This window comes from Hemiscyllium ocellatum, chromosome 10, assembly GCF_020745735.1.
Source record: "Hemiscyllium ocellatum isolate sHemOce1 chromosome 10, sHemOce1.pat.X.cur, whole genome shotgun sequence".
Lineage (NCBI taxonomy): Eukaryota > Metazoa > Chordata > Chondrichthyes > Orectolobiformes > Hemiscylliidae > Hemiscyllium > Hemiscyllium ocellatum.
In genome coordinates this window covers 2,847,044-2,869,928 of record NC_083410.1, presented here as the reverse complement: position 1 = coordinate 2,869,928, position 22,885 = coordinate 2,847,044, and the positions used below count along the sequence as shown (strand labels likewise).

The 22,885-nt window shown below is 48.9% G+C and overlaps 1 protein-coding gene across 2 annotated transcripts in view; it reads left to right on the top strand.

The window, feature by feature from the left end:
- Positions 1-19,617, top strand: part of ptk2ba (protein tyrosine kinase 2 beta, a) — a 156,554-nt gene extending 136,937 nt beyond the window's left edge. The window contains exons 26-30 of one of the 2 annotated variants that reach the window (XM_060831190.1): positions 5,817-5,842; positions 6,830-6,878; positions 8,156-8,299; positions 14,419-14,499; positions 16,089-19,617. In XM_060831190.1, the coding sequence (XP_060687173.1) occupies positions 5,817-5,842; positions 6,830-6,878; positions 8,156-8,299; positions 14,419-14,499; positions 16,089-16,304 (516 nt within the window). In that variant the 3' untranslated portion in view covers positions 16,305-19,617. The remainder of the gene's footprint in view (positions 1-5,816; positions 5,843-6,829; positions 6,879-8,155; positions 8,300-14,418; positions 14,500-16,088) is intronic. The other variant, XM_060831189.1, reaches the window with a different exon arrangement.
- The last annotated feature ends 3,268 nt before the right edge of the window (positions 19,618-22,885 follow it).

Below are 22,885 nucleotides of genomic sequence, written 5' to 3'. Positions count from 1 at the left end.
TCCTTCGAGCAGATGGTTTGGAAGGAGCTGTTTTTGTAAGGTGTGTTCAGGAGGGTTTCCTAACTCAGTACGTTGACAGGCCGACGAGGGGAGACATCATTTTGGATTTGGTGCTCGGCAATGAGCTGGCGCAGGTGTTAGATCTTGTGGTGGGAGAGCATTTTGGTGATAGTGACCACAACTGCCTCACATTCCACATAGCTATGGAGAAGGAGAGAAGCAGGCACAATGGGAGGATATTTAATTGGGGGAAAAGGAAACTATACTATCAGACGTGTGTTGGGAAGCATGGACTGGGAACAATTGTTCCATGGAAAGGGTACTATAGACATGTGGAGACTGTTTAAGGAACAGTTGTTGCGTATGAATCACAAATGTGTTCCTCCGAGACAGGCAAGAAGGGGTAAGATAAAGGAACCTTGGATGATGAGAGCGGAGGAGCTTCTCGTCAAAAGAAAGAAGGCAGCTTATGTAAGGTGGAGGAAGCTAGGGTCTTGCTCAGCTCTAGAGGATTACAGACAGGGGAGGAGGGAGCTCAAAAATGGTCTGAGGAGAGCCAGGAGGGGACACGAGAAAGCTTGGCAGGAAGAATTAGGAAGAATCCAAAGGCATTTTACACGTATGCGAGGAATAAGAGAATGATCAAAGAAAGAGTAGGGCCGATCAGGGATAGCATAGGGAACTTATGTATAGAGTCTGAGGAGGTAGGGGAAGCTCTAAATGAGTTATTTGCTTCTGTTTTTAAGAAAGAAAAGGACCTTGTAGTGAATGAAACCTTTGAAGAGCAGGTGTGCATGCTGGAACGGATAGAGACAGAGGAAGCTGATGTGCTGAAAATTTTGGCAAACATTAAGATTGACAAGTCGCCAGGGCCAGACCAGATTTGTCCTCGGCTGCTTTGGGAAGCGGGATTGCTTCACCACTTGCAATGATCTTTGCATCCTCGCTCTCCACTGGAGTCATACCTGAGGACTGGAGGGAGGCAAATGTAATTCCTCTCTTCAAGAAAGGAAATAGGGAAATCCCCGGCAATTACAGGCCAGTCAGTCTCACGTCTGTCATCTGCAAGGTGTAAGAAAGGATTCTGAGGGATAGGATTTATGACCATCTGGAAGAGCATGGCTTGATTAAATGCAGTCAACACGGTTTTGTGAAGGGCAGGTCATGCCTCACAAATCTATTTGAGTTCTTTGAGGATGTTGAGCAGCAGGTCAGGAAGCATCCAAAGAGCAGGAGAATCGACATTTTGGGCATGAGCCCTTCAAGCTCATGCCCAAAACGTCGATTCTCCTGCTGTTTGGATGCTGCCTGACCTGCTGCGCTTTTCCAGCAACACATTTTCAGCTCTGATCTCCAGCATCTGCAGTCCTCACTTTCTCCTCTTTGAGGATGTTACTAGACAAGTTGATGAGGGTAGAGCGGTGGATGTGGTGTATCTGGACTTCAACAAGGCACTTGATAAGGTTCCCCATGATAGGCTCGTTCAGAAGGTCAGGAGGAATGGGATACAGGGAAATTAAGCTGTCTGGATACAGAATTGGCTGGTCGACAGAAGACAGCGAGTGGTAGTGGAAGGAAAGTATTCTGCCTGGAAGTCAGCGGTGAGTGGTGTTCCACAGGGCTCTGTCCTTGGACCTCAACTCTTTGTAATTTTTATTAATGACTTGGATGAGGGGAATTGAAGGATGGGTTGGCAAGTTTGCAGATTACACAAAGGTTGGAGGTGTCGTTGACAGTATAGAGGGCTGTTGTAGGCTGCAGCAGGACTTTGACAGGATGCAGAGATGGGCTGAAAGGTGGCAGATTGACTTCGACCTGGATAAATGCGAAGTGATGCATTTTGGATGGTCAAACTTGAAAGTTGAGTACAGGATTCTTGGCATTGTGGAGGAACAGACGGATCTTGGTGTGCAGGTACATCGATCCCTTAAAATGGCCACCCAAGTAGACAGAGTTGTTGAGAAAGCATATGGTGTTTTGGCTTTCATTAACAGGGGGATTAAGTTTAAGAGCCATGAGATCTTGTTGCAGCTCTATAAAACTTTGGTTAGACCGCACTTGGAATACTGCGTCCAGTTCTGGTCGCCCTATTATAGGAAAGATGTGGATGCTTTGGAAAGGGTTCAGAGGAGGTTTACCAGGATGCTGCCTGGACTGGAGGGCTTATCTTATGAAGAGAGGTTGACTGAGCTCGGACTTTTTTCATTGGAGAAAGGGAGGAGGAGAGGGGACCGTATTAAGATTTACAAGATAATGAGAGGCATAGATAGAGTTGATAGCCAGAGACTATTTCCCAGGGCAGAAATAGCCAACACGAGGGGTCATTGTTTTAAGCTGGTTGGCGGAAAGTGTAGAGGGGATGTGAGAGGCGGGTTCTTTACACAGAGAGTTGTGAGAGCATGGAATGCGTTGCCAGCAGCAGTTGTGGAAGCAAGGTCACTGGGGACATTTAAGAGACTCCTGGACATGCATATGGTCACAGAAATTTGAGGATGCAGACATGAGGATCAGTGGTCGGCACAACATCGTGGGCTGAAGGGCCTGTTCTGTGCTGTACTGTTCTATGTTATATGTAGAAGTGATTATTTTGGTGATTCAGTTTTTGTTAAAATTAAACACAATAACTGCCAGTGATAGGTCTGAATTCTGAATGCCGTGCTCCATGACAGTATGGGGAAGAGTGACTACAGCACAGTCCTTGTGGAGACAATGTCCCACCTTCACGTTGAGAAAGCGCTGTGTGGCACTATCACCGTGCTAAATGGGACAGACTTCGATCAGATCTAGCAACTCAAGGCTGGGCGTCCATGAGGTGCTGTGGGTCATCAACAGCAGCAGAACTGTACTCCAGTACAATCTGTAACCTCATGGCCCGGGATATCCCCCACTCACCCATTACCCTCAAACCAGGGTCAACCCGGGTTCAAGGGACAAGGCAGGAGGGCATGCCAGGAGCAGCACCAGGCAGACCTGAAGATGAGATGCCAACCTGGCGAAGCGACCAAACAGGACTATTCGCATTCCAAACAGCAAGTGATGGACAGAGCTAAGCGATCCCGTAGCCAACGGATCAGATCTAAACTCTGCAGTCCTGTTACATCCAGTCATGAGTAGTGGTGGACAATTAATCACTCACTGGAGGAGAAGGCTCTACAAATATCTCCATCCTCAATGATGGAGGAGCCCAGCAACAGATAAGGCTGCAGCTTTCACAGCAATCTTCAACCAGAAATGTCAAATGGTTGATCGATCTCAGCCTCCTCCAGTGGTCCCCAGCCTCACAGACACCAGGCTCCAGATAATTGAGTTCACTCCACGTGATATCAAGAAATGGTTGGAGTGTGGCTCCAACAAGGCTCAAGAAGCTTGACACCATCCAGGATAAAGCAGCCCATTTGATTGGCACCGCATCCACAAATATCCGCTCTGTCCAACCGCAGACCCCTGCCCCCCCGCCCACCAACACTCAGTAGCTGCGGTGTGTACTATCTACAAGATGCACTGAAGAAATTCATCAAAGATCCTCAGACAGCATCTGCCAAACCCATGACCACTTCCATCTAGAGGGACAAGGGCAGCAGGTCCATGGGAACACCACTCCCTGCATGTTCCCCTCCGGGCCACTCCCCATTCCAACTTGGAAATGTATCACCGTTCCTCCACTGTCACTGGGCCAAAATCCTGGAATTCCCTCCCTCACGGCATTCCCTCCCTGTGGGTCAAACCACAGCACATGGACTGCAGCAGTTCAAGAAGGCAGCTCACCCTTACCTTTTAAAGAGGCAACTAGGGATGGGGTAATAAATGCAGGGCCCAGCCAGTAACATTCCATCAATGAATTTTTTAAAAAGTTTGCATTCAGATTGAAACATGAACAGTGCTTCACTCTCACAGAGATACTGCTGACTATCCCTGGGTTTGTTTCAGATTGTCAACATTCACAGTGTTTTATTTAAATTCCTGCAAAAAAACTTAAAACTGCAGTTGTTTAATTGGTCTTATTTTTTACAGTCGCCGAAATGTAGTTAGACAGGCAGGAGGCTGAAAGAACACAGCAAGGCAGGCAGCAGCAGGAGGTGGAGAGATTGGTGTTTTGGGTATAACCAATTTTCAGGACTGAAGAAGGGTTATATTTGAAACATTGATTTCTCCACCTCCTGATACTGCCTGCCTTGCTGTGTCCCTCTCCCTCCTGATGCTGCCTGCCTTGCTGTGTTCCCTCTCCCTCCTGATACTGCCTGCCTTGCTGTGTTCCCTCTCCCTCCTGATACTGCCTGCCTTGCTGTGTTCCCTCTCCCTCCTGATGCGGCACGGTGGCACAGTGGTTAGCACTGCTGCCTCACAGCGCCTGAAGACCCGGGTTCAATTCCCGACTCAGGCGACTGACTGTGTGGAGTTTGCACGTTCTCCCCGTGTCTGCGTGGGTTTCCTCCGGGTGCTCCGGTTTCCTCCCACAGTCCAAAGATGTGCGGGTCAGGTGAATTGGCCATGCTAAATTGCCCGTAGTGTTAGGTAAGGGGTAATGTAGGGGTATGGGTGGGGTTTCGCTTCGGCGGGTCGGTGTGGACTTGTTGGGCCGAAGGGCCTGTTTCCACACTGTAAGTCTAATCTAAGTCTAATCTAATCCTGATACTACCTGCCTTGCTGTGCTCCCTCTCCCTCCTGATGCTGCCTGCCTTGCTGTGTTCCCTCTCCCTCCTGATACTACCTGCCTTGCTGTGTTCCCTCTCCCTCCGGATGCTGCCTGCCTTGCTGTGTTCCCTCTCCCTCCTGATGCTGCCTGCCTTGCTGTGTTCCCTCTCCCTCCTGATGCTGCCTGCCTTGCTGTGCTCCCTCTCCCTCCTGATGCTGCCTGCCTTGCTGTGTTCCCTCTCCCTCCGGATGCTGCCTGCCTTGCTGTGTTCCTCTCCCTCCTGATGCTGCCTGCCTTGCTGTGCTCCCTCTCCCTCCTGATGCTGCCTGCCTTGCTGTGTTCCCTCTCCCTCCGGATGCTGCCTGTCTTGCTGTGTTCCCCCTCCCTCCTGATGCTGCCTGCCTTGCTGTGTCCCTCTCCCTCCTGATGCTGCCTGCCTTGCTGTGTCCCTCTCCCTCCTGATGCTGCCTGCCTTGCTGTGTTCCCTCTCCCTCCTGATGCTGCCTGCCTTGCTGTGTTCCCTATCCCTCCTGATGCTGCCTGCCTTGCTATGTCCCTCTCCCTCCTGATGCTGCCTGCCTTGCTGTGTCCCTCTCCCTCCTGATACTGCCTGCCTTGCTGTGTCCCCCTCCCTCCTGATGCTGCCTGCCTTGCTGTGTCCCTCTCCCTCCTGATGCTGCCTGCCTTGCTGTGTCCCTCTCCCTCCTGATACTGCCTGCCTTGCTGTGTTCCCTCTCCCTCCTGATGCTGCCTGCCTTGCTGTGTTCCCTCTCCCTCCTGATGCTGCCTGCCTTGCTGTGTTCTTCCAGCCTGCTGCCTGTCTACTTTGGATTCCAGCATCTGCAGTTTTTTTGTCTGTAACTGAAATGTAGTTGATAACTAATCACATGCATTGGTCAATGATGTTGCTGCTTGTCTTAAGATCCGCCTTCCCGGAGACTGACCAGGAGATCTGCCCAGTATTGTTTTACTCTCCAGCGGGATAGCTAATGATGTGGTTTGTTGGTGGGTCAGAAATGTGGGGTTGGTGTCACAGGATCTTGTGTCAGTGCCCTGGGGGTGAGGAGTCATTGAGAGGAACACACTCGATGGTGTGGGGGACTGTGATTAACTGACTCGGCTTTGGGGCAGAAAGTAACAAACTGAGGAAACATCACCTTGTCTCTCATCTCTTATTTTTCAGGACAGTGACCAGGAGCCTTGCTACAGTAAGTGCCAGGTTTACAGTGGGGTTGGTGGTGGTTGGGAGGGATCCAGCAATGGTACGGCATTGAATTGGACACAGCTCAAATCTCTCCTTCAAGCCTAGCCTGAGCGTTGCCCAGGTGTTACTATGTGGACAAAGATTGATTGAGAACCTGAAGGAGTCAAGATAAGCATGGTGCTGGAAGATCACAGCAGGTCAGGCAGCATCCACGGAGCAGGAAAATCGACATTTTGGGCAAAAGCCCTTCATCAGGAATTCCTGTCGATTTTCCTGCTCCTCAGATGCTGCCTGCCCTGCTGTGCATTTCGAGCACCTCTCTGATCTTGACTATCATCTGCCGTACCCACCTCTGCCTCCTGAGAACCTGGGCAGTCTGTAGCTCTCCAGGATTGCAGTGTGTATGTTGAGACTGCAGTTATACACAGGCACTGACTGACCACACACTCTCTGCAGCTCTGTCAGTGATGACACGTCCATACGAGCTGTTGATTCTAATCACCTATCGTAAGGTTTGTAGTGAATGTAGTTTTTGAACAATCATACTGTTCACATTGGGTCACCCAGCAACACAGAACTCTGTCTGAATCCTGCTCCAGTCCCTGGAGAGTGACCCGGGGGGTGGGGAGCATTGTGGGGACTTAAGTGAAGTTGGTGAAGCAAGTGTTGGCAGGGAGGGAACCAAGAGCATGAAGCTGAGTGCTGTGAGGAGGCCAGCACTCGGAATGTGCTGGGTACCTCTCAGGAAGAGTAACCGCCACAACACCATCTCTCAGCATCGTGAGCCTGCATCCCATGGACTGCTGTAGGTGGTTCAAGAAGGCAGCTCCTCACCACCACCTTCTCCAGGGGCAACTAGGGACTGGCCCCAGACAGTGATACCCACATCCCACGAGTGAATCAAACCAGCCAGAAGGTTAGACTGTGTGCTGTCTAAATGCTACTTGGTGCAGACATTCTAATCACCGTGTTCTTTCTGTCCCTTATTTTGGAGCTGAGTTCACAGTGCCACCCGAAAAACCTCCGCGGAAAAACCTCCCGGTGAGTACCTGACCAAGTGTCCTGCTGTTCAGGGGAATAATCTGGGAATGTTGTGTCAGCCTGATGTTGGGGGGGAGCTGATTTGGTTAGAGAGCTGATATCAGCAATGGGTTACCGTGTGCGTTCTGTAACACTCCTCACCACCAAATCTTCAATATACCAGCCAGTCTCTAGCACTGCATATCCGAGTATACAACGCTGAGGGGAATCCTATGGGCTCTCTGAACAGATGGCACTCCAACTTTGTGGCATTATACACTTCCCCTTGTCCAGCTTGCCTTGTGAAATTATTTGAGAGTGTTCTCCATGAATTGATGCCAATTCTGAAAGTCTTGCCCAATTTGTTGAGCATTCAGCTGCACTGAGACCAAGCCTCTTCTGAAACCACAGAGCAAGTTAGGCACTCAGTCGCCTGAGCCTGTTCCAGCACCCACCCAGACTGGGTCCAGTTCTGGTCACCCTGCCGTGGGAAGGATATGATTAAACTGGAGAGGGTTCAAAAGAGATTGACCAGGATGTTGCCAGGAATGGTGAGTTTGAGATGTGAGGAGAGACTGGATAGGCTGGGACTTCCTTCACTGCAGTGTAGGAGGTTGAGAAGTGACCTTATAGGGGGTTTATAAAATCATACGGGAAACAGATAAGGTGAATAGCCAAGGGTCTTTTTCCCTGGGGTGGGGGAGTTCAAAACCAGGGGGCATATTTCTAAGGCGAGAGGGGAAAGTTTTAAAAAGGTTATGAAGAACAACTCTTTACACAGAGAGGTGTTTGTTTGTGTTTGGAGTGTACTGCTAGAGGAACTGGTGGATGCAGATACAGTTACAACATTTAAATGATCTGGATAGGCACATGAATAGGAAAGGGAGGGAAGGATATGGCCACGCACAGGCAGGTGGGAACCGTTCAGTTTGGGATTGTGGTCAGCATGGACTGGTTGGACCGAAGGGTCTGTTTCTGGGCTGTTTGACTCTGAGTGAATCTCTGCAATACTCCCTCGAAAACAAGTTGATCTTTTCCCGATACTGAAGCAATCTGGGGATAGTGCGGAGGGAGAAATAGAATTGTTACAGCAGATCGGCTGTGAGCGTATTGAATGGCAGAGCGGGCCTGAGGGGCTGAATGGCCTACTCCTGCTCCTGTTCCCATGAGCATGCTGAAAGGTATCTAAATTCACCATCAGCGTGCTCCCATTTCAGAGGATGCCGTTCCTAAACAGTGAATGAAACCTTTCTGTGTCAGCTTCAGCACCTGATGATGCTCCTTTTCCACACATCCAGCCAATACAAGCAGCTCCCACGGCCAACCTGGACCGCTCGAATGACACCATCTACCCTCAGGTCATGGAGCTGGTTAAATCGGTGCTCCACCTGAAGAACCAGGTCTATCAGCTCCCCTGTGAAGAGTACATCAACCTAGTGAAGGTAAGCTTGGTTAACCTTGGGCAGGGGGCGATGGGCCCCGTCTTGAAGCCATCGTAAAACAAAGAAAAAGCACAGCAAGATCCTATAGTAGTGCCAGGGCACGTTTTCCATCCAGTGCAGCAGGCAGACGGAGTTTAATTTGATCCCATCTGCAAGACTCTGCCAGTGTGTGGGTCTGAAACTGTCAATCATCCTGGTCAGAGGTCAACATCAATCATTGAGTGAAAGAAGCTTCGTGGTTATTAATGTGTTGGGTTGTGTCTCACGTCGGGGATTATGTTAATAAATATCGTGCTACTTCAGGCTCTGACCCTCAGGGTTTTAGTCAAATCGAGTCGTGTCATGGTTGTAATTCTGGAATCATCATCCAGAGGACATCAGCTCAAATCCCACCAAAGACAGTTGTAAAAATTCAGGATAGAAGCAAATTCTGTCCTAAAACAACAAATGCTGTAGATCACAGCGGGTCAGGCAGCATCCGAGGAAAGAGAGCAAGCTAACATTTCAAGTCTAGATTAATAATAAAGATTCATCCAGACTGGAAACATTAGATTTCGATTACTTACAGTATGGAAACAGGCCCTTCGGCCCAACAAGTCCACAGCGACCCGCCGAAGAGCAACCCACCCAGATCCATTCCCCTACATTTACCCCTTCACCTAACACTACGGGTAATTTAGCATGGCCAATTCACCTAACCTTGCACATTTTTTTTGGACTGTGGGAGGAAACCGGAGCACCCAGAGGAAACCCACGCAGACACGGGGAGAACGTGCAAACTCCACACAGTCAGTCGCCTGAGGTGGGAATTGAACCCGGGTCCCTGGCGCTGTGAGACAGCAGTACCACCATGCTGCCCACTTAGCTTGCTCTCTCTCCATGGGTGCTGTGATTTCCAGCATGTTTTGTTTTCAGCTGTAAAAATTCAATTTGGAAATGATGCTTTCATCAAAATTAAAATCAGATAACAATAAAACTGACCCTGAAACTCTTACCTTGTTTCTGAAATGTCACCTGCCTGTGTGACGTCATTGCAGGACAAATGCAAGACAGGGACTAGCATGTGGAAAATCAAACGCCAACTCAAAAAGTGGCTTATTCCCGGGATCACTGAAAGACAGCATAAATACACAAATGGCCACAAGAGTGTGCTATCAGACTTCCTTCTCCTGAATGACTTGTTTTACTACTCAATCATGGGATGAGGATATCGCTGGCTAGGAGCCAACATTTATTTACCTAACCCCCTGCGTCACTCAGTGATCCAAATTCCTCTCAACTTGTTTGAATCCCCTTAGGATTGGGAAATCTATTAGAGGTCAGTTTGATTTGTAACTGTCTCGGCAATAAGAGGTGTGTATCAATTGTATGGAATTTGATCAGAGTAACTGCACCTTTTCAAGAACTTCAGTTGCCTGACAACTCATTCTCCCAAGGAAGACCTGGTCCGTAGCCAGTCCGTGTGGAAGGGCATCACATGCTGACTGGATCGTCTCTGTGATGTGAAGGTGCTGGTATTGGACTGGGGTGGACAAAGTTTAAAATGCCACAACACCAGGTTAAAGTCCAACAGGTCAACTAGCTTTCAGAGTGCTGCTCCTCAGTGACTAGCTACCTAATGAAGGAATGGCGCTCTGAAAGCTAGTGCTTCCAAATAAACCTGCTGGGCTATAACTTGGTATTGTGTGATTTTTTTTAACTGGATTGTTTCTGGACACTGTGTACCATTATCCAATTTCCTTTCATATAACCTGATACTTTCTCACACTGTATTGGCCAGAACCATAGAATGTCACAAGAGTTTGTTCAGGAGATGTGGTGGGAGTAACAAATCTGGTGTGAATTTACTGTAATAATTCACCAGAGATATTCTGAGGGTATGGCCCACCTCCTATCGTTTCAACCTCTTTCCCAGTTGTCAAATCCCGGACAATGAAGAAATACCAACATCAGCTTCTGTCAACAAATAGCACTTTGACTTGTTGTTTCCCTCAAGTTGCAGAAAGACGTGTGTCAGATTTCACTTAAAAAGCATTAACCTCCTGACAACTTGGTGACTACTTCATCATCAATAATTATTAACAACAGAAACAATAACAGAAATTGCTGGGAAAACTCAGCAGGTTTGGCAGAACATTCTCAGAAAGGGTCACTGGAACTAAAGCATTAACTCTGATTTCTCTCCACAGATGCTGCCAGACCTGCTGAGCTTTCCAGCAATTTCTGTTTTTGTCTCTGAATTGCAGCATCTGCAATGCTTTTGGCTTTCATTTGATAATTATGAGGTGGTTATGTGGGATATAGGGAAAGTAGTGTTACTTCTGCAATTATAATGACTTATACAAAGTAAATGAACTCGCACCAGTGTGTAATTGTTTCAGCCAAGAGCTGAGTCAACAAGAATGGAAACTATGTGGAGGAAATACATAATTGTTTTTGTATTAGCTAAAATTGTATGCAAGAAAGAAACGGGACTGCAAAACAATGGTAGATATTACAGGCGACTAGATAAGATGCTGTGAGGGGAGACAGTTAAGCTTGATACGCCTGTACAAACAGAAGGTATAAACATCTGTTTACCACTTTTACAGAAACACAGGAACAAACCCCAATTAAAAGGGTCTTAAGGATCAGTATGGTAGGGAAGGCACAGATGGAGGGAGTAGATAATGGTAAGGAAAGGATATGCCTAACAATAACCCACAGCAGGGTGAGGTCAAACGGCCTTGTGAGGCCAGAAATAAGCATTTTGTTACAGACAAGGCCGGATAAGACAAGAGATAAACAGGAGTAATGGGTGCCGGGCTTAGGGAAGTGGGGGATGGAAACGGGGGGGAGCAATGAAATTAAAAAAAACAAATTATATAAATATCGAGTATTCGTTGAATTCAGTGTGTGTGTCTCTTGCCTTGTAGACAGTGGACATCACACCCTCGTGCAAGAGTAAAATAAAGGACACTACTGATTCAGATTTTGTCTCAGACTGAAATTATAGAAGTGTGTGAGCTTAGTTTCTCACGGTTACAATCTAGTATCTGATTTATGATGGTTTATAAACCCCACATAATCTCACTCCACCTGTCTGCCTTCCTTTAATCTATGTGACACTGACCTCCACCTCCTTTCGGTTCTCTGCTGCTGAGCACAGGGCCTGCTATGTCTTTGCCAGTAAGGCAGCCTGCTGTTTCTCTGAACCCATCTGCCTTGTTTCCCTGAATCACCTTAAAGTTTCACCAAACACCCAACAATACTTGCTGATCACATCATGTAGAGTTGTCAGTTTCACTTCCACATGAACAAATGCATTCCAGATTATTTGCAGTCATCTTTAACAAGTTCCTTTCTGAGCAAGACTGGAATTCCATCCGCTGCTAAGAGAATGGGGGATTTCACCCATTGCTCAGTGTAGGTGACAGGAACCATTTCCATTGGGGGGAGATTTTATTTCCTCCATTTGCGTCTAATTTCTGTCTGTGATTTCTCCCAGCACTGTTGAAACCAATTTTGTTGCTATTTAGATTCAGGAATCCCCCTGTCAGTGTGCAGTTTCACACTCACTTAGGGCAGCGGGTGAACAAATGATAAATCGCAGAGGAATATAAACGTCAGTGCAAAGGGATATACTTTGGCAGGAAGAACAGAGAGAATGTAAAACAAAGGGTACAGTTCTAAAGGGGTGCAGGAGCTCAGTGACCTGGCTGTGTCTGTGCACAGACCATTAAAGGTGGGTGGAGGCAAGAGTCATGTCTAAAGCAGACAGTATCTTGGGTTTTATTAACAGAGGCACAGAGTATAAGAGCAGAGACCGAAACAGAAATTGCTGGAAAAACACAGGCAGCACGGTGGCCCAGTGGTTAGCACTGCTGCCCCCCCAGCGCCAGGGACCCAGGTTCGATTCCTGCCTCGGGCGACACTCTGTGTGGAATTTACTTGTTCTCCCCATGGGTGTGCTCTGGTTTCCTCCCACAGTCACAAAGATGTGCAGGTTTGGTGGATTGGCCATGGGGAAATGCAGGGTTACACGGATAGTGTGGGATGGCCTTTGGAGCCTTGATGTGGACTCGAAGGGTTGAAGGGCCTGCTTCCACACGAGAGGAATTCTATCAGTTCAGCAGGACCTGTGGAGAGAAAGCAGAGGTTGTTTTATTTCAAAAATATACTTTATTCATAAAATATTTTGATGATCATGCCATACATCTGTAAACATTCCATTCCTTGGTATACAGAGACAGAGTAATCATTCATATGTACAGGTCTGTACGATTACGACCATATGGATCCATATACTATCCATATCCATGGAGTTCAACCTGGATAAATGGGAGGTGATGCATTTTGGAAGCTGAGTACAGGATTCAGGATAGGATTCTTGGCAGTGTGGAGGAACAGAGGGATCTTGGTGTGCAGGTACATAGATCCCTTAAAATGGCCACCCAAGTGGACAGGGTTGTTAAGAAAGCATATGGTGTTTTGGCTTTCATTAACAGGGGGATTGAGTTTAAGAGTCGTGTGATCTTGTTGCAGCTCTATAAAACTTTGGTTAGACCGCACTTGGAATACTGCGTCCAGTTCTGGTCGTCCTATTATAGGAAAGATGTGGATGCTTTGGAGAGGGTTCAGAGGAGGTTTACCAGGATGCTGCCTGGACTGGAGGGTTTATCTTATGAAGAGAGGTTGACTGAGCTTGGACTTTTTTCATTGGAGAAAAGGAGGAGGAGAGGGGACCTAATTGAGGTATACAAGAGGCATAGATAGAGTCGATAGCCAGAGACTATTTCCCAGGGCAGAAATGACAAACACGAGGGGTCATAGTTTTAAGCTGGTTGGAGGAAAGTATAGAGGGGATGTGAGAGGCGGGTTCTTTACACAGAGAGTTGTGAGAGCATGGAATGCGTTGCCAGCAGCAGTTGTGGAAGCAAGGTCACTGGGGACATTTAAGAGACTCCTGGACATGCATATGGTCACAGACATTTGAGGGTGCATCCATGAGGATCAGTGGTCGGCACAACATCGTGGGCTGAAGGGCCTGTTCTGTGCTGTACTGTTCTATGTTCTATGTATGTTCTATATATTTAGCTGGGGTGGGCCCCCTGTGTTTAGGCAGGGGGACGTTACACGGTGGTCTTTCCCCACCGCGCCTTGATGGCTGCTGCCCCAAGCTTCAGCACGTCCCTCAACACGTAGTCCTGGACCTTGGAACATGCCGGCCTGCAACACTCAGTCGGGGTCAACTCATTCAGCTGGAAGATCAACAGGTTTCTGACCACCCAGAGAGTGTCCAAGAAAGCAGAGGTTACCCTTCAAGTCCAGTGACCCTCCTTCACTGGATGTGAAACTCATATAAGACCCTGGTTAGGCCCCAGCTGGAGTGTTTATACCTGTGGGCGCCACACCTTCTGACAGCAGCGACTGCACTGAGGGTGGGGGGGACTGCAGAGGGGGTTCCAGGAATGAGAAAGTCCCATCACATGGATAGATTGGAGAGGTTGGGATAGTCGTCTCCAAGAAGGACCGAGAGGGAGACTGACCAAGCTGTTCAAACTCCCACACGGCCTGCACAGACTGTTCCCATTGGTGGGAGAATTGTGAACCACAGGGCACAGCTTTAAGGCAATTGGCAAAACAAGTAAAAATTGCAGCGAGTGGTTGGGCTCAGGAATTCATTGGCCTGTCAGTGTGGAGGCATTACAGAGGGATGTGGATATTTATCTGGAAAGGAAGAATATGCAGGGTAACAGAGCAGGGTGTAGTACAGGGTACATGTCTTATTCTGAGGATGCACAGACAGGTGGGGCTGAATGGCCTTCTCCTGTTTTCTGACTCTAGAATTTCCATTGGAATGTACAGGGCAGTTGAAAATCAGAGTGGCACTGGCAGTGTGTTCGAGGTCTGCCTTTACTGTCTGATCTTAAGAATCTGAAATCATGTAGACAAATGATAGGCTCGGGGAAACAATACGTACTTTAACCTGGCCTCTATGATTCCAGTGTCCTGTGACTGGGAAATCAAACCAATGAACTGTTACGGCTGCAGCTACTGCATCAATTGTTTACACCACACATTCATTCTGATGATTTCCAATAGTGCTTGTAACACCATAACCATTCTCTACATTCTAGACGGTGGGAGTCAACCTTCGAAAATTGACTGGCAGTGTAGATGAGCTGTTGCCATCGCTACCTGCAACATCCCGCACAGAGGTGAGTCCCAGCTCATTTTATTACCATCTGCCCCAGTCACCGACCCGCTACTTTTTAGGAGCAGGATTCTCTTCAAAGTGCATTCCTTAGTCAGCAGACCTCGCTATTTCGAAAGACATGTGGTTTAGCTGTCATCAGCTTAATTTCTGAGGGAGGTTTTCTTAAAATTCTGCATTTCCAACAGAGGTCAGTGTGGAATAGTTCACACTCAACTGAAAGGAAACTTAGTTGAGGTTTTTAACAGCTTTTCTGGTGAAGATTTTGATAAGGAGTTGAGAAAGATTCCTGGTGACAGCGTCCAGGTGAGAGAGTGGAAAAGTTGAGAAGTTTTTTTTAATCCCCCTCAATCAGATTGCCCCTCAGCTGGAAGGAGAGCCCTCCCAGCCTCCCACTTCTCCAAATCCCTGCTCCTTTAGACTGAGGTTCAGAAAACATTCACCGGGATGTTGTTGAAACTGGAGGGTTAGAGTTATGAGGCAAGGCTGGATAGGTTGGGAGGACTCTCACTGGAATGTAGGGGACTAGGGGGGTGACTTTATGGAGGTTTATAAAATCATGAGGGGCATAGATAAATTGAATGGCAGGTATCATTTCCCCAGCGTGGGGGATTTCAAAACTGGGGGTATATTTTTAAGGTGAGAGGAGAAAGATTTTAAAAGGACGTGAGGGGCAATTTTGTTTTACACAAAAGGTGGTTCACATGTGGAATGAACTCCCTGAGGACGTGGTAGATGAGGGCACAGTTACAACATTTAAAAGAGATTTGGATAAGTATATGGGTAGGAAAGAGTTGGAGGGATATGGGCAGGTGGGGCTAATTTAGTTTGGGATTATGTTCGGCATGGACTGGTTGGACCGAAGGGTCTGATTCTGGCTCCATGACCAGTCCAGTAAATCCCATCTGCACCCTCAGCAAGATTGGATCATTTCCTATGAATGATCAGAAGCCTTTCCTCCTACATTACTGAATGTAATCACGTGTTGCTAAAATAACACACGAATTGAAATCACCATGTTATTTGGTTGAAGACTCTCCCTGTCTGAAGGTTGAGTTACAGTGTACTTTACAGAGAAAATCATAAATGAATGAATCAATCAGGGTAAGAAATACAAAAACCACATAAAATAACAGAAGCAAGCAATTCAGCAAGAACAGGGAAGTGGTGGATGGGATGTTAGTAGAAATGCTGAATTAAAATGGAATAACGATTATAATACACTTCACCATTCCTATGTACTGACACTGAAGTCCATGTAATCGCTGGCTGCTCAGAGCTCTGAATCCCTTGTAACTCAGAAGGAGGCCATTCAGCCCATTGAACTTGCTGCAACTCTTCCATTAAGCATCATTCCCCAGCCAATCTCCGGCCTTTCCCCCAACCCCTCACACATCATTTCCATCCAGCTAACTCTCCAATGTCCTCTTGAATGAGAGACCTAAAGCAGGCCTGACGTATCTGATCGCTGCTCGTAATCTAACCCCCGGAGTCCAGGCATTGTTCCTGTCAGCTGATGTGCTCCCTCCCAGATCTGCTGACAGTGCTGCAGGTGGGCTGTAACCAGGGTTTCTTCATTTTGTTTCTGTTCAGATCGAGGGGACACAGAGGCTCCTGAACAAAGACCTAGCTGAGCTGATAAACAAGATGAAACTGGCCCAGCAGAATGTGGTGACCTCGCTGAGTGAGGAGTGTAAGAAGCAGATGTTAACAGCTGCCCACACTCTGGCCGTAGACTCCAAGAACCTTCTAGATGCTGTGGACCAGGCCAGGGTTCGGACAGGACAAGCCAAACCAGTCCCAAACTGATGACAACTCCATTGATTCAGACAGCAGATGCACCAGACAGGAACAAAGTCCACCACTAAAACAAGCAAGAAACTGATTCATTAAAATCCAACACGGGACAGCAAGTTATTGAGGCTGGGGGAGGCTGGGGCACTGATGAGGGCATTAATTAAGTAAAGCTGGTAACCATTTTCCAGGGGAGAAAGGTGCTTTTGTGGAGGGGTGGAGGGGCTACCGATGACTTTAATCCAAGCGATTCCGTGTACATATGGGAACAGTGATGCCCAAGTTGTTAATAATCACAATAATCTGTGGCAGATGGTAGTTAGTGGTGGTGCTGGAGTTTTAACCAAACTCAACCCAAGAATGCACGTCGTGTTTGAAATGCTTAATTTGGGAGTGACTAAAGAGATCTGGAGATGGTAAGATTTGGTGAAAGTTTGTCTTCCTGTGTAGTTTAGCTCATTGCCAAGTATTCTTCTCTGTAAATACTGAGATTGATAGCTAGCTGATAGCACCAGGAAGCATGACTGAATGTTGCTGCTGTCTGCTCCTGTTGCGATCAGAGAATGATCAGCAGCTTGTGCTTCTCTTGCCAATGGTCAGGTGATTGGTGGTTTATGAGGAATCCTTACACACCACATTCTCCAGGAGAACCTGTTTCTAAGATACAAGGAAAACAGAGGCAGCTGTGATTGGACCCAGGCTTGTAAATGAGTGACTCTGAATAACTGAGAAAATAAGTGATGGTGATGTGGGCTTGAGGAAGGTTAGCGATTTTGGAATGGAAAATCCTGGATCAAAGTATGAGGCTTTCTACCCTATGTTTCTGAGCTTCAGATTGGATTATTCCAACTTGAGAAAATGTAGAAAGTTGTGTCTTTTCACCTTGTTCACTGTGATATATCCATCTGGTGGAAGCAGGCCATTGTGTAACTCCACTATAAGACATAGGAGCGGAAGTAAGGCCATTCAGTCCATCGAGTCCACTCCGCTGTCTGACTCTGCAGCAATAACTGGGTATGTTCCTCTTCTGGAACAATGCTCAGTCTGATTTTTACACCATCTCCAACTGTAGCTCACAAACCATCCAGGTGAATGGGGATCGACCCCCTCATTCACCCCTCTCTCGCCCCATTGCAGTTGTGTTGGGTGATGCCCTCTGACCAGCCCCTCTGACAGCAGTCAGACTGTGCATTGACAGCGTTGTCCAGCCTCTCAGCTCAGCTGTCCTCACACTGCACTTGTGTGGTTGCAGATCCTTCAGTTTGGTCTCACATTCCCGTCCTGTCTGGGACGTGGGAGCACAATTGTTGGGCCTCAGGTGAGGGTGAAGACCGAGGGTATTTTTCAATGACATTTCTGGGCAAGTATGTGGTTGGGCATGTACTCATCAATTTCCTGATGAAGGGCTTATGCCCGAAACGTCGAATTTCCTGTTCCTTGGATGCTGCCTAACCTGCTGTGCTTTAACCAGCAACACATTTTCACCCATGTACCCACCAAAGCTGCCTGTCAGTGACCTGCCCTGTGCTGCTCTTCCTAAACTGAAAGCCCTTGGGTTAGTCCAACCCCTACAATGGCCTGTACACTGCCAATATCAGTCCCAAGCAGGGGAGGAGGAGAGACCAAGTAAAATCCCAATGCTCGACTGTTTCCCCCTCCCACCTGGGCTGGGGGAAGCGAGTAGGGCCTAGGAACAGTCCTAACTCCTGCTGTCCAATCCAATGTGAAATTCCAATCACCATAATTGTTTTTGTCTTCTTACCTGGAACAGAATGTCCTTGTTGTGTCACTGCAGGAGCTGCTGAAGGGTCTGGAATTGGAACACTGTTTCTGGGAACATGCTGTCACACTGGCTAATGCAGAGAATGAAAACGTCAACTCGTCCCAGTTAATAGCTCCCAGGAATAGAGGGGGACTTTATGGGGAACTGGTGCAATTATCAGGTTAACATCTGAGACACAATTAACTCAGACCATTGCAACATCCCATAGGTCCCTATTGGACAGAGTGCAGAGGGAATTCATGTTCCAATATAGTATTGACTTTTAATTCATTTGTGGGACCTGGGCTTCACTGGCTGGGCCCAGCATTTATTGCCCGTCCCTAGTTAATCCTTGAGAAGGTGGGGGTGATCTACCTTCTTGAACTGCTGCAGTCCACCTGCTAAGAGTTGACCCACAATGCCCTGAGGGAGGGAATGCCAGGATTCTGACCCAGTGACACTGAAGGAACGGTGATGTATTCCCAAGTCAGGGTGGTGAGCGGCTTGGAGGGGAACTTGCAGGGGGTGGTGTTCCCATGTATCTGCTTCCCTTGTCTTTCTAAATGGAAGTGGCTGTGTGTTTGGGAGGTGCTCTCAGTCTATGGTATGTTTTATCGTGAAAACCTCCCTTTCACGCATTCTTTAACAGTTGTCTCTTTTTATCTTAAGCACAATAACTTGTGTTTTGAAAGTCCCGTTGTGTTGTAAAGGTAAGAGAGTGTAGGAAAGCTGAGATTTAGCCTCCTACAGTGACCTGGGGTAACTCCTGAGGATCACTAAAGCCTGCATGCTGCCTGCTGTTTTTGGCAGTGTGTGCGCTTCTTGAAATGCAGCTGCGCACTCGATGCTTTGTGTCAGTGAGTTCCTGGATCTCTCAAAGTGCCGGTGGAGTGCTATGTGTCAGGGCCAAGTGGGACCCGACTGGTTTGTGGGAGTTAGAAAGAGGAGCTGACCACACCTGAGGGAGCTGCAGCAGCCTGGCTGAGGGAAGGACAGGGTGGTTACTTTGTTGGATTCCGAATTCCATTAGTCCAACCAGAACCCAAGGACACAGCACTCACTATGTACCAATAAGCTTTGAGATATGAGCCCAGCTAGCTAGGATTGGGAATGGGAGGGGGTTGGGGCAAAAGAGGTAAGGACTGTCTGATGCCATCAGTCAGTAAAACGCTGAAGCTGCATAGACCCCAAAGAAATGACCAGTCGAGTTCTGAAGAACACAAGATGGGGAAGCCCTTCCAGCCAGGCTTTCCAAAGATCTGTCTGGCTTCACTCTGATCTCGCAGTAAAGGAATTCCAGGAACAGGAGAATGAGCTGAGCAGTTTATTCTGTCAGAGGATTTCCGCACCAGAAACCATAAACCAGCCAAAGATGTCAGGCTCCCAGGCAGTAATGTGTGTGTCTGCTCGACTCTCACTCAGCACCCCCGGGTTTTCCACATGTTATCGCTGTCACCTGAATGAATGTACATGTCAGAACTGGAAGCTAATTGAACATTCGCCTGATTTGAGATGTGGCGATGCTGTTTGGATTCTCACTAAAATAAATATGTTTTTTTTCTAAAAGCGTCTCATTTATTTGTTATTGATGATGTTGGGTGAGAGGTTTTACCCCCTTTGGATTTGAAAGTTGTGGGAGAGGGAGCACATGGAATAAACTGAGTGGCCTCCAGGCAACGTCCTGCTGCCAGCCTTGCCCAGCTGAGCTGTAATTGGGTAAGGAACGGTTCCCTCAGCCTGCTCCACCATCCCCCGCCAATCATCGTTTCAACTAAACCTCACCAGACTTTGGTGCATCAACTTGAATAATATGCTAACTTGGAGTGCCAGCACTCCATTAGCACTGACCATCCAACAGTGCAGCACTCCCTCAGTACTGACCCTCCGACAGTGCAGCACTCCCTCAGTACTGACCCTCCGACAGTGCAGCACTCCCTCAGTACTGACCCTCCGACAGTGCAGCACTCCCTCAGCACTGACCATCCAACAGTGCAGCACTCCCTCAGCACTGACTCTCCGACAGTGCAGCACTCCCTCAGCACTGACCCTCTGACAGTGCAGCACTCCCTCAGTACTGACCCTCCAACAGTGCGGCACTCCCTCAGCACTAACCCTCTGACAGTGCCCACTCCCTCAGCAGTGAACCTATGACAGTGCGGCGCTCACTCAGCAGTGACCCTCCGACAGCACGGTGTTCCCTCAGCACTGACCCTATGACAGTGCAGCGCTCCCTCAGTACTGACCCTTCGACAGTGCCCACTCCCTCAGCACTGACCTTATGACAGTGCGGCGCTCACTCAGCACTGACCCTCCGACAGTGCCCACTCCCTCAGTACTGACCCTCCGACAGTGCGGCGCTCACTCAGCACTGACCCTCCGACAGTGCCCACTCCCTCAGTACTGACCCTCCGACAGTGCGGCACTCACTCAACACTGACCCTCCGACAGTGCGGCACTCCCTCAGTACTGACCCTCCAACAGTGCCCACTCCCTCAGCACTGACCCTATGACAGTGCGGCGCTCACTCAGCAGTGACCCTCCGACAGCGAGGTGTTCCCTCAGCACTGACCCTCTGACAGTGCAGCGCTCCCTCAGTACTGTGCAGCCCACCCTCAGCACTGACTCTCCAACAGTGAAGCACTCCCTCAGCACTGACCCTCCAACATTGCGGTACTCCTTCAGCACCAACCCTCCGACAGTGCGGCACTCCCTCAGTACTGACCCTCTGACAGTGCGGCCCTACCTCAGCACTGACCCTCTGATAGTGCAGCACTGACCCTTCGACAATGTAGCACTCCTTCGGAACTGACTCTCTGACAGTGTGGGGCACCATCAGTACTGATCCTCCGACAGTGCGGCACTCCCTCAGCACTGACCCTATGACAGTGCGGCACTCCCTCAGCAGTGACCCTCCGACAGCGCGGTGTTCCCTCAGCACTGAACCTCTGACAGCGTGGCACTCCTTCTGTACTGACCCTCCGACAGTGAAGCACTCCCTCAGCACTGACCCTCCGACATTGCGGCACTCCCTCAGCACTGACTCTCCGACAGTGCGGCCCACCCTCAGCACTGACCCTCCGACAGTGAAGCACTTCCTCAGCACTGACCCTCTGACAGTACGGCACTCTCTCAGCACTGACCCTCTGATAATGTGGCACTCCCTCAGCACTGACCCTCCGACAGTGCGGCCCTACTTCAGCACTGACCCTCTGATGGTATGGCACTCCCTCAGTACTGACCCTCCGACAATGGGCGGCACGGTGGCACAGTGGTTAGCACTGCTGTCTCACAGCGCCTGAGAACCGGGTTCAATTCCTGACTCAGGCGACTGACTGTGTGGAGTTTGCACATTCTCCCCGTGTCTGTGTGGGTTTCCTCCGGGTGCTCCGGTTTCCTCCCACAATCCAAAGATGTGCGGGTCAGGTGAATTGGCCATGCTAAATTGCCCGTAGTGTTAGGTAAGGGGTAAATGTAGAGGTATGGGTGGTTGCGCTTCGGCGGGTCAGTGTGGACTTGTTGGGCCGAAGGGCCTGTTTCCACACTGTAAGTAATCTAATCTAATCTAATCCGACATTGCGGCACTCCCTCAGTACTGACCGTCTGACAATGCGCTGCTCCCTCAGCCCGAAACCTCTGACAGTGCGGCTGTTCGTCAACACTGACCCTCTGACATTGTGGCACTCCTTCAGCACTGACCCTCCGACAGTACGACACTCCCTCAGCACTGACCCTCCGACTGTGCGGCATACCCTTAGTACTGACCCTCTGATAGTGCAGCACTCCCTTAGTGCCGACCCTTTGACAGGGGAGCACTCCCTTAGCACTGACTCTCTGACAGTGTGGGGCACCATCAGTACTGACCCTTCGACAGTGCGGCACTCCCTCAGCACTGACCCTCTGACAATGCGCCGCTCCCTCAGCCCGAAACCTCTGACAGTGCAGCTGTTTGTCAACACTGACCCTCTGACATTGTGGCACTCCTTCAGCACTGACCCTCCGACAATTCTGCACTCCCTCAGCACTGACCCTCCGACAGTGCTGCACTCCCTCAGCACTGACCCTCCGACAGTACGGCACTCCCTCAGCACTGACCCTCTAACAGTGCTGCACTCCCTCAGCACTGACCCTCCGACAGTACAGCACTCCCTCAGTGCTGCACTCCCTCAGCACTGACCCTCCGACAGTGCAGCACACCCTCAGCACTGACCCTCTGACAGTGAAGCCCTCCTTTCATGCTGCATTGCCCATTGCTCTGTGAATGGAACGTGATCTGATGTTGGACGCCCATAAAGCGTGAGCGCCTTCAGGGTTCTGTGTATCTCCAATCGAGTGTTTTATGATGGCCATGGGATTGTCTTAACTGAGCAGGGCAGCAATTGAATTGGCCTCCTTTCTCATAGTGTTGCAGTTAGGAGGTGGGTGAGAGGAGGGGTCACTGCCACATTAAGATGTCGCTGTTGTCCTTGACAGTCGATGGTGGTAAAGTTGGAGCCAGTGCGTGGGAGTCAGGTTCCTTGGTGTGTGTTTGTGGTGTGAGGTCAGACCGTGATGACCCCCTCCCTGAGCAGTGTTAACATTATTCAGCGTTGGGTGGAACTGTGCACTTTTGTTCACAGTTCAACCCTGAGTGAGTGTAAACTCAGCAGTTTGTTCTGGGGAACAGTAGCAGAGAAGTGACCACAGAAGCAGCTATTTCAGTTGCAGTGACAGGAACCCTGCCCATTTCCTCCCAAAATTAACATGCACTTTGCGTAAAACTGAAAACTTTTGCAGTTTTTTTTCCCTTCATTTAAAGCCTTTAACTTGTGTAACTCCAGCGCTGCCCCAGAGTGAC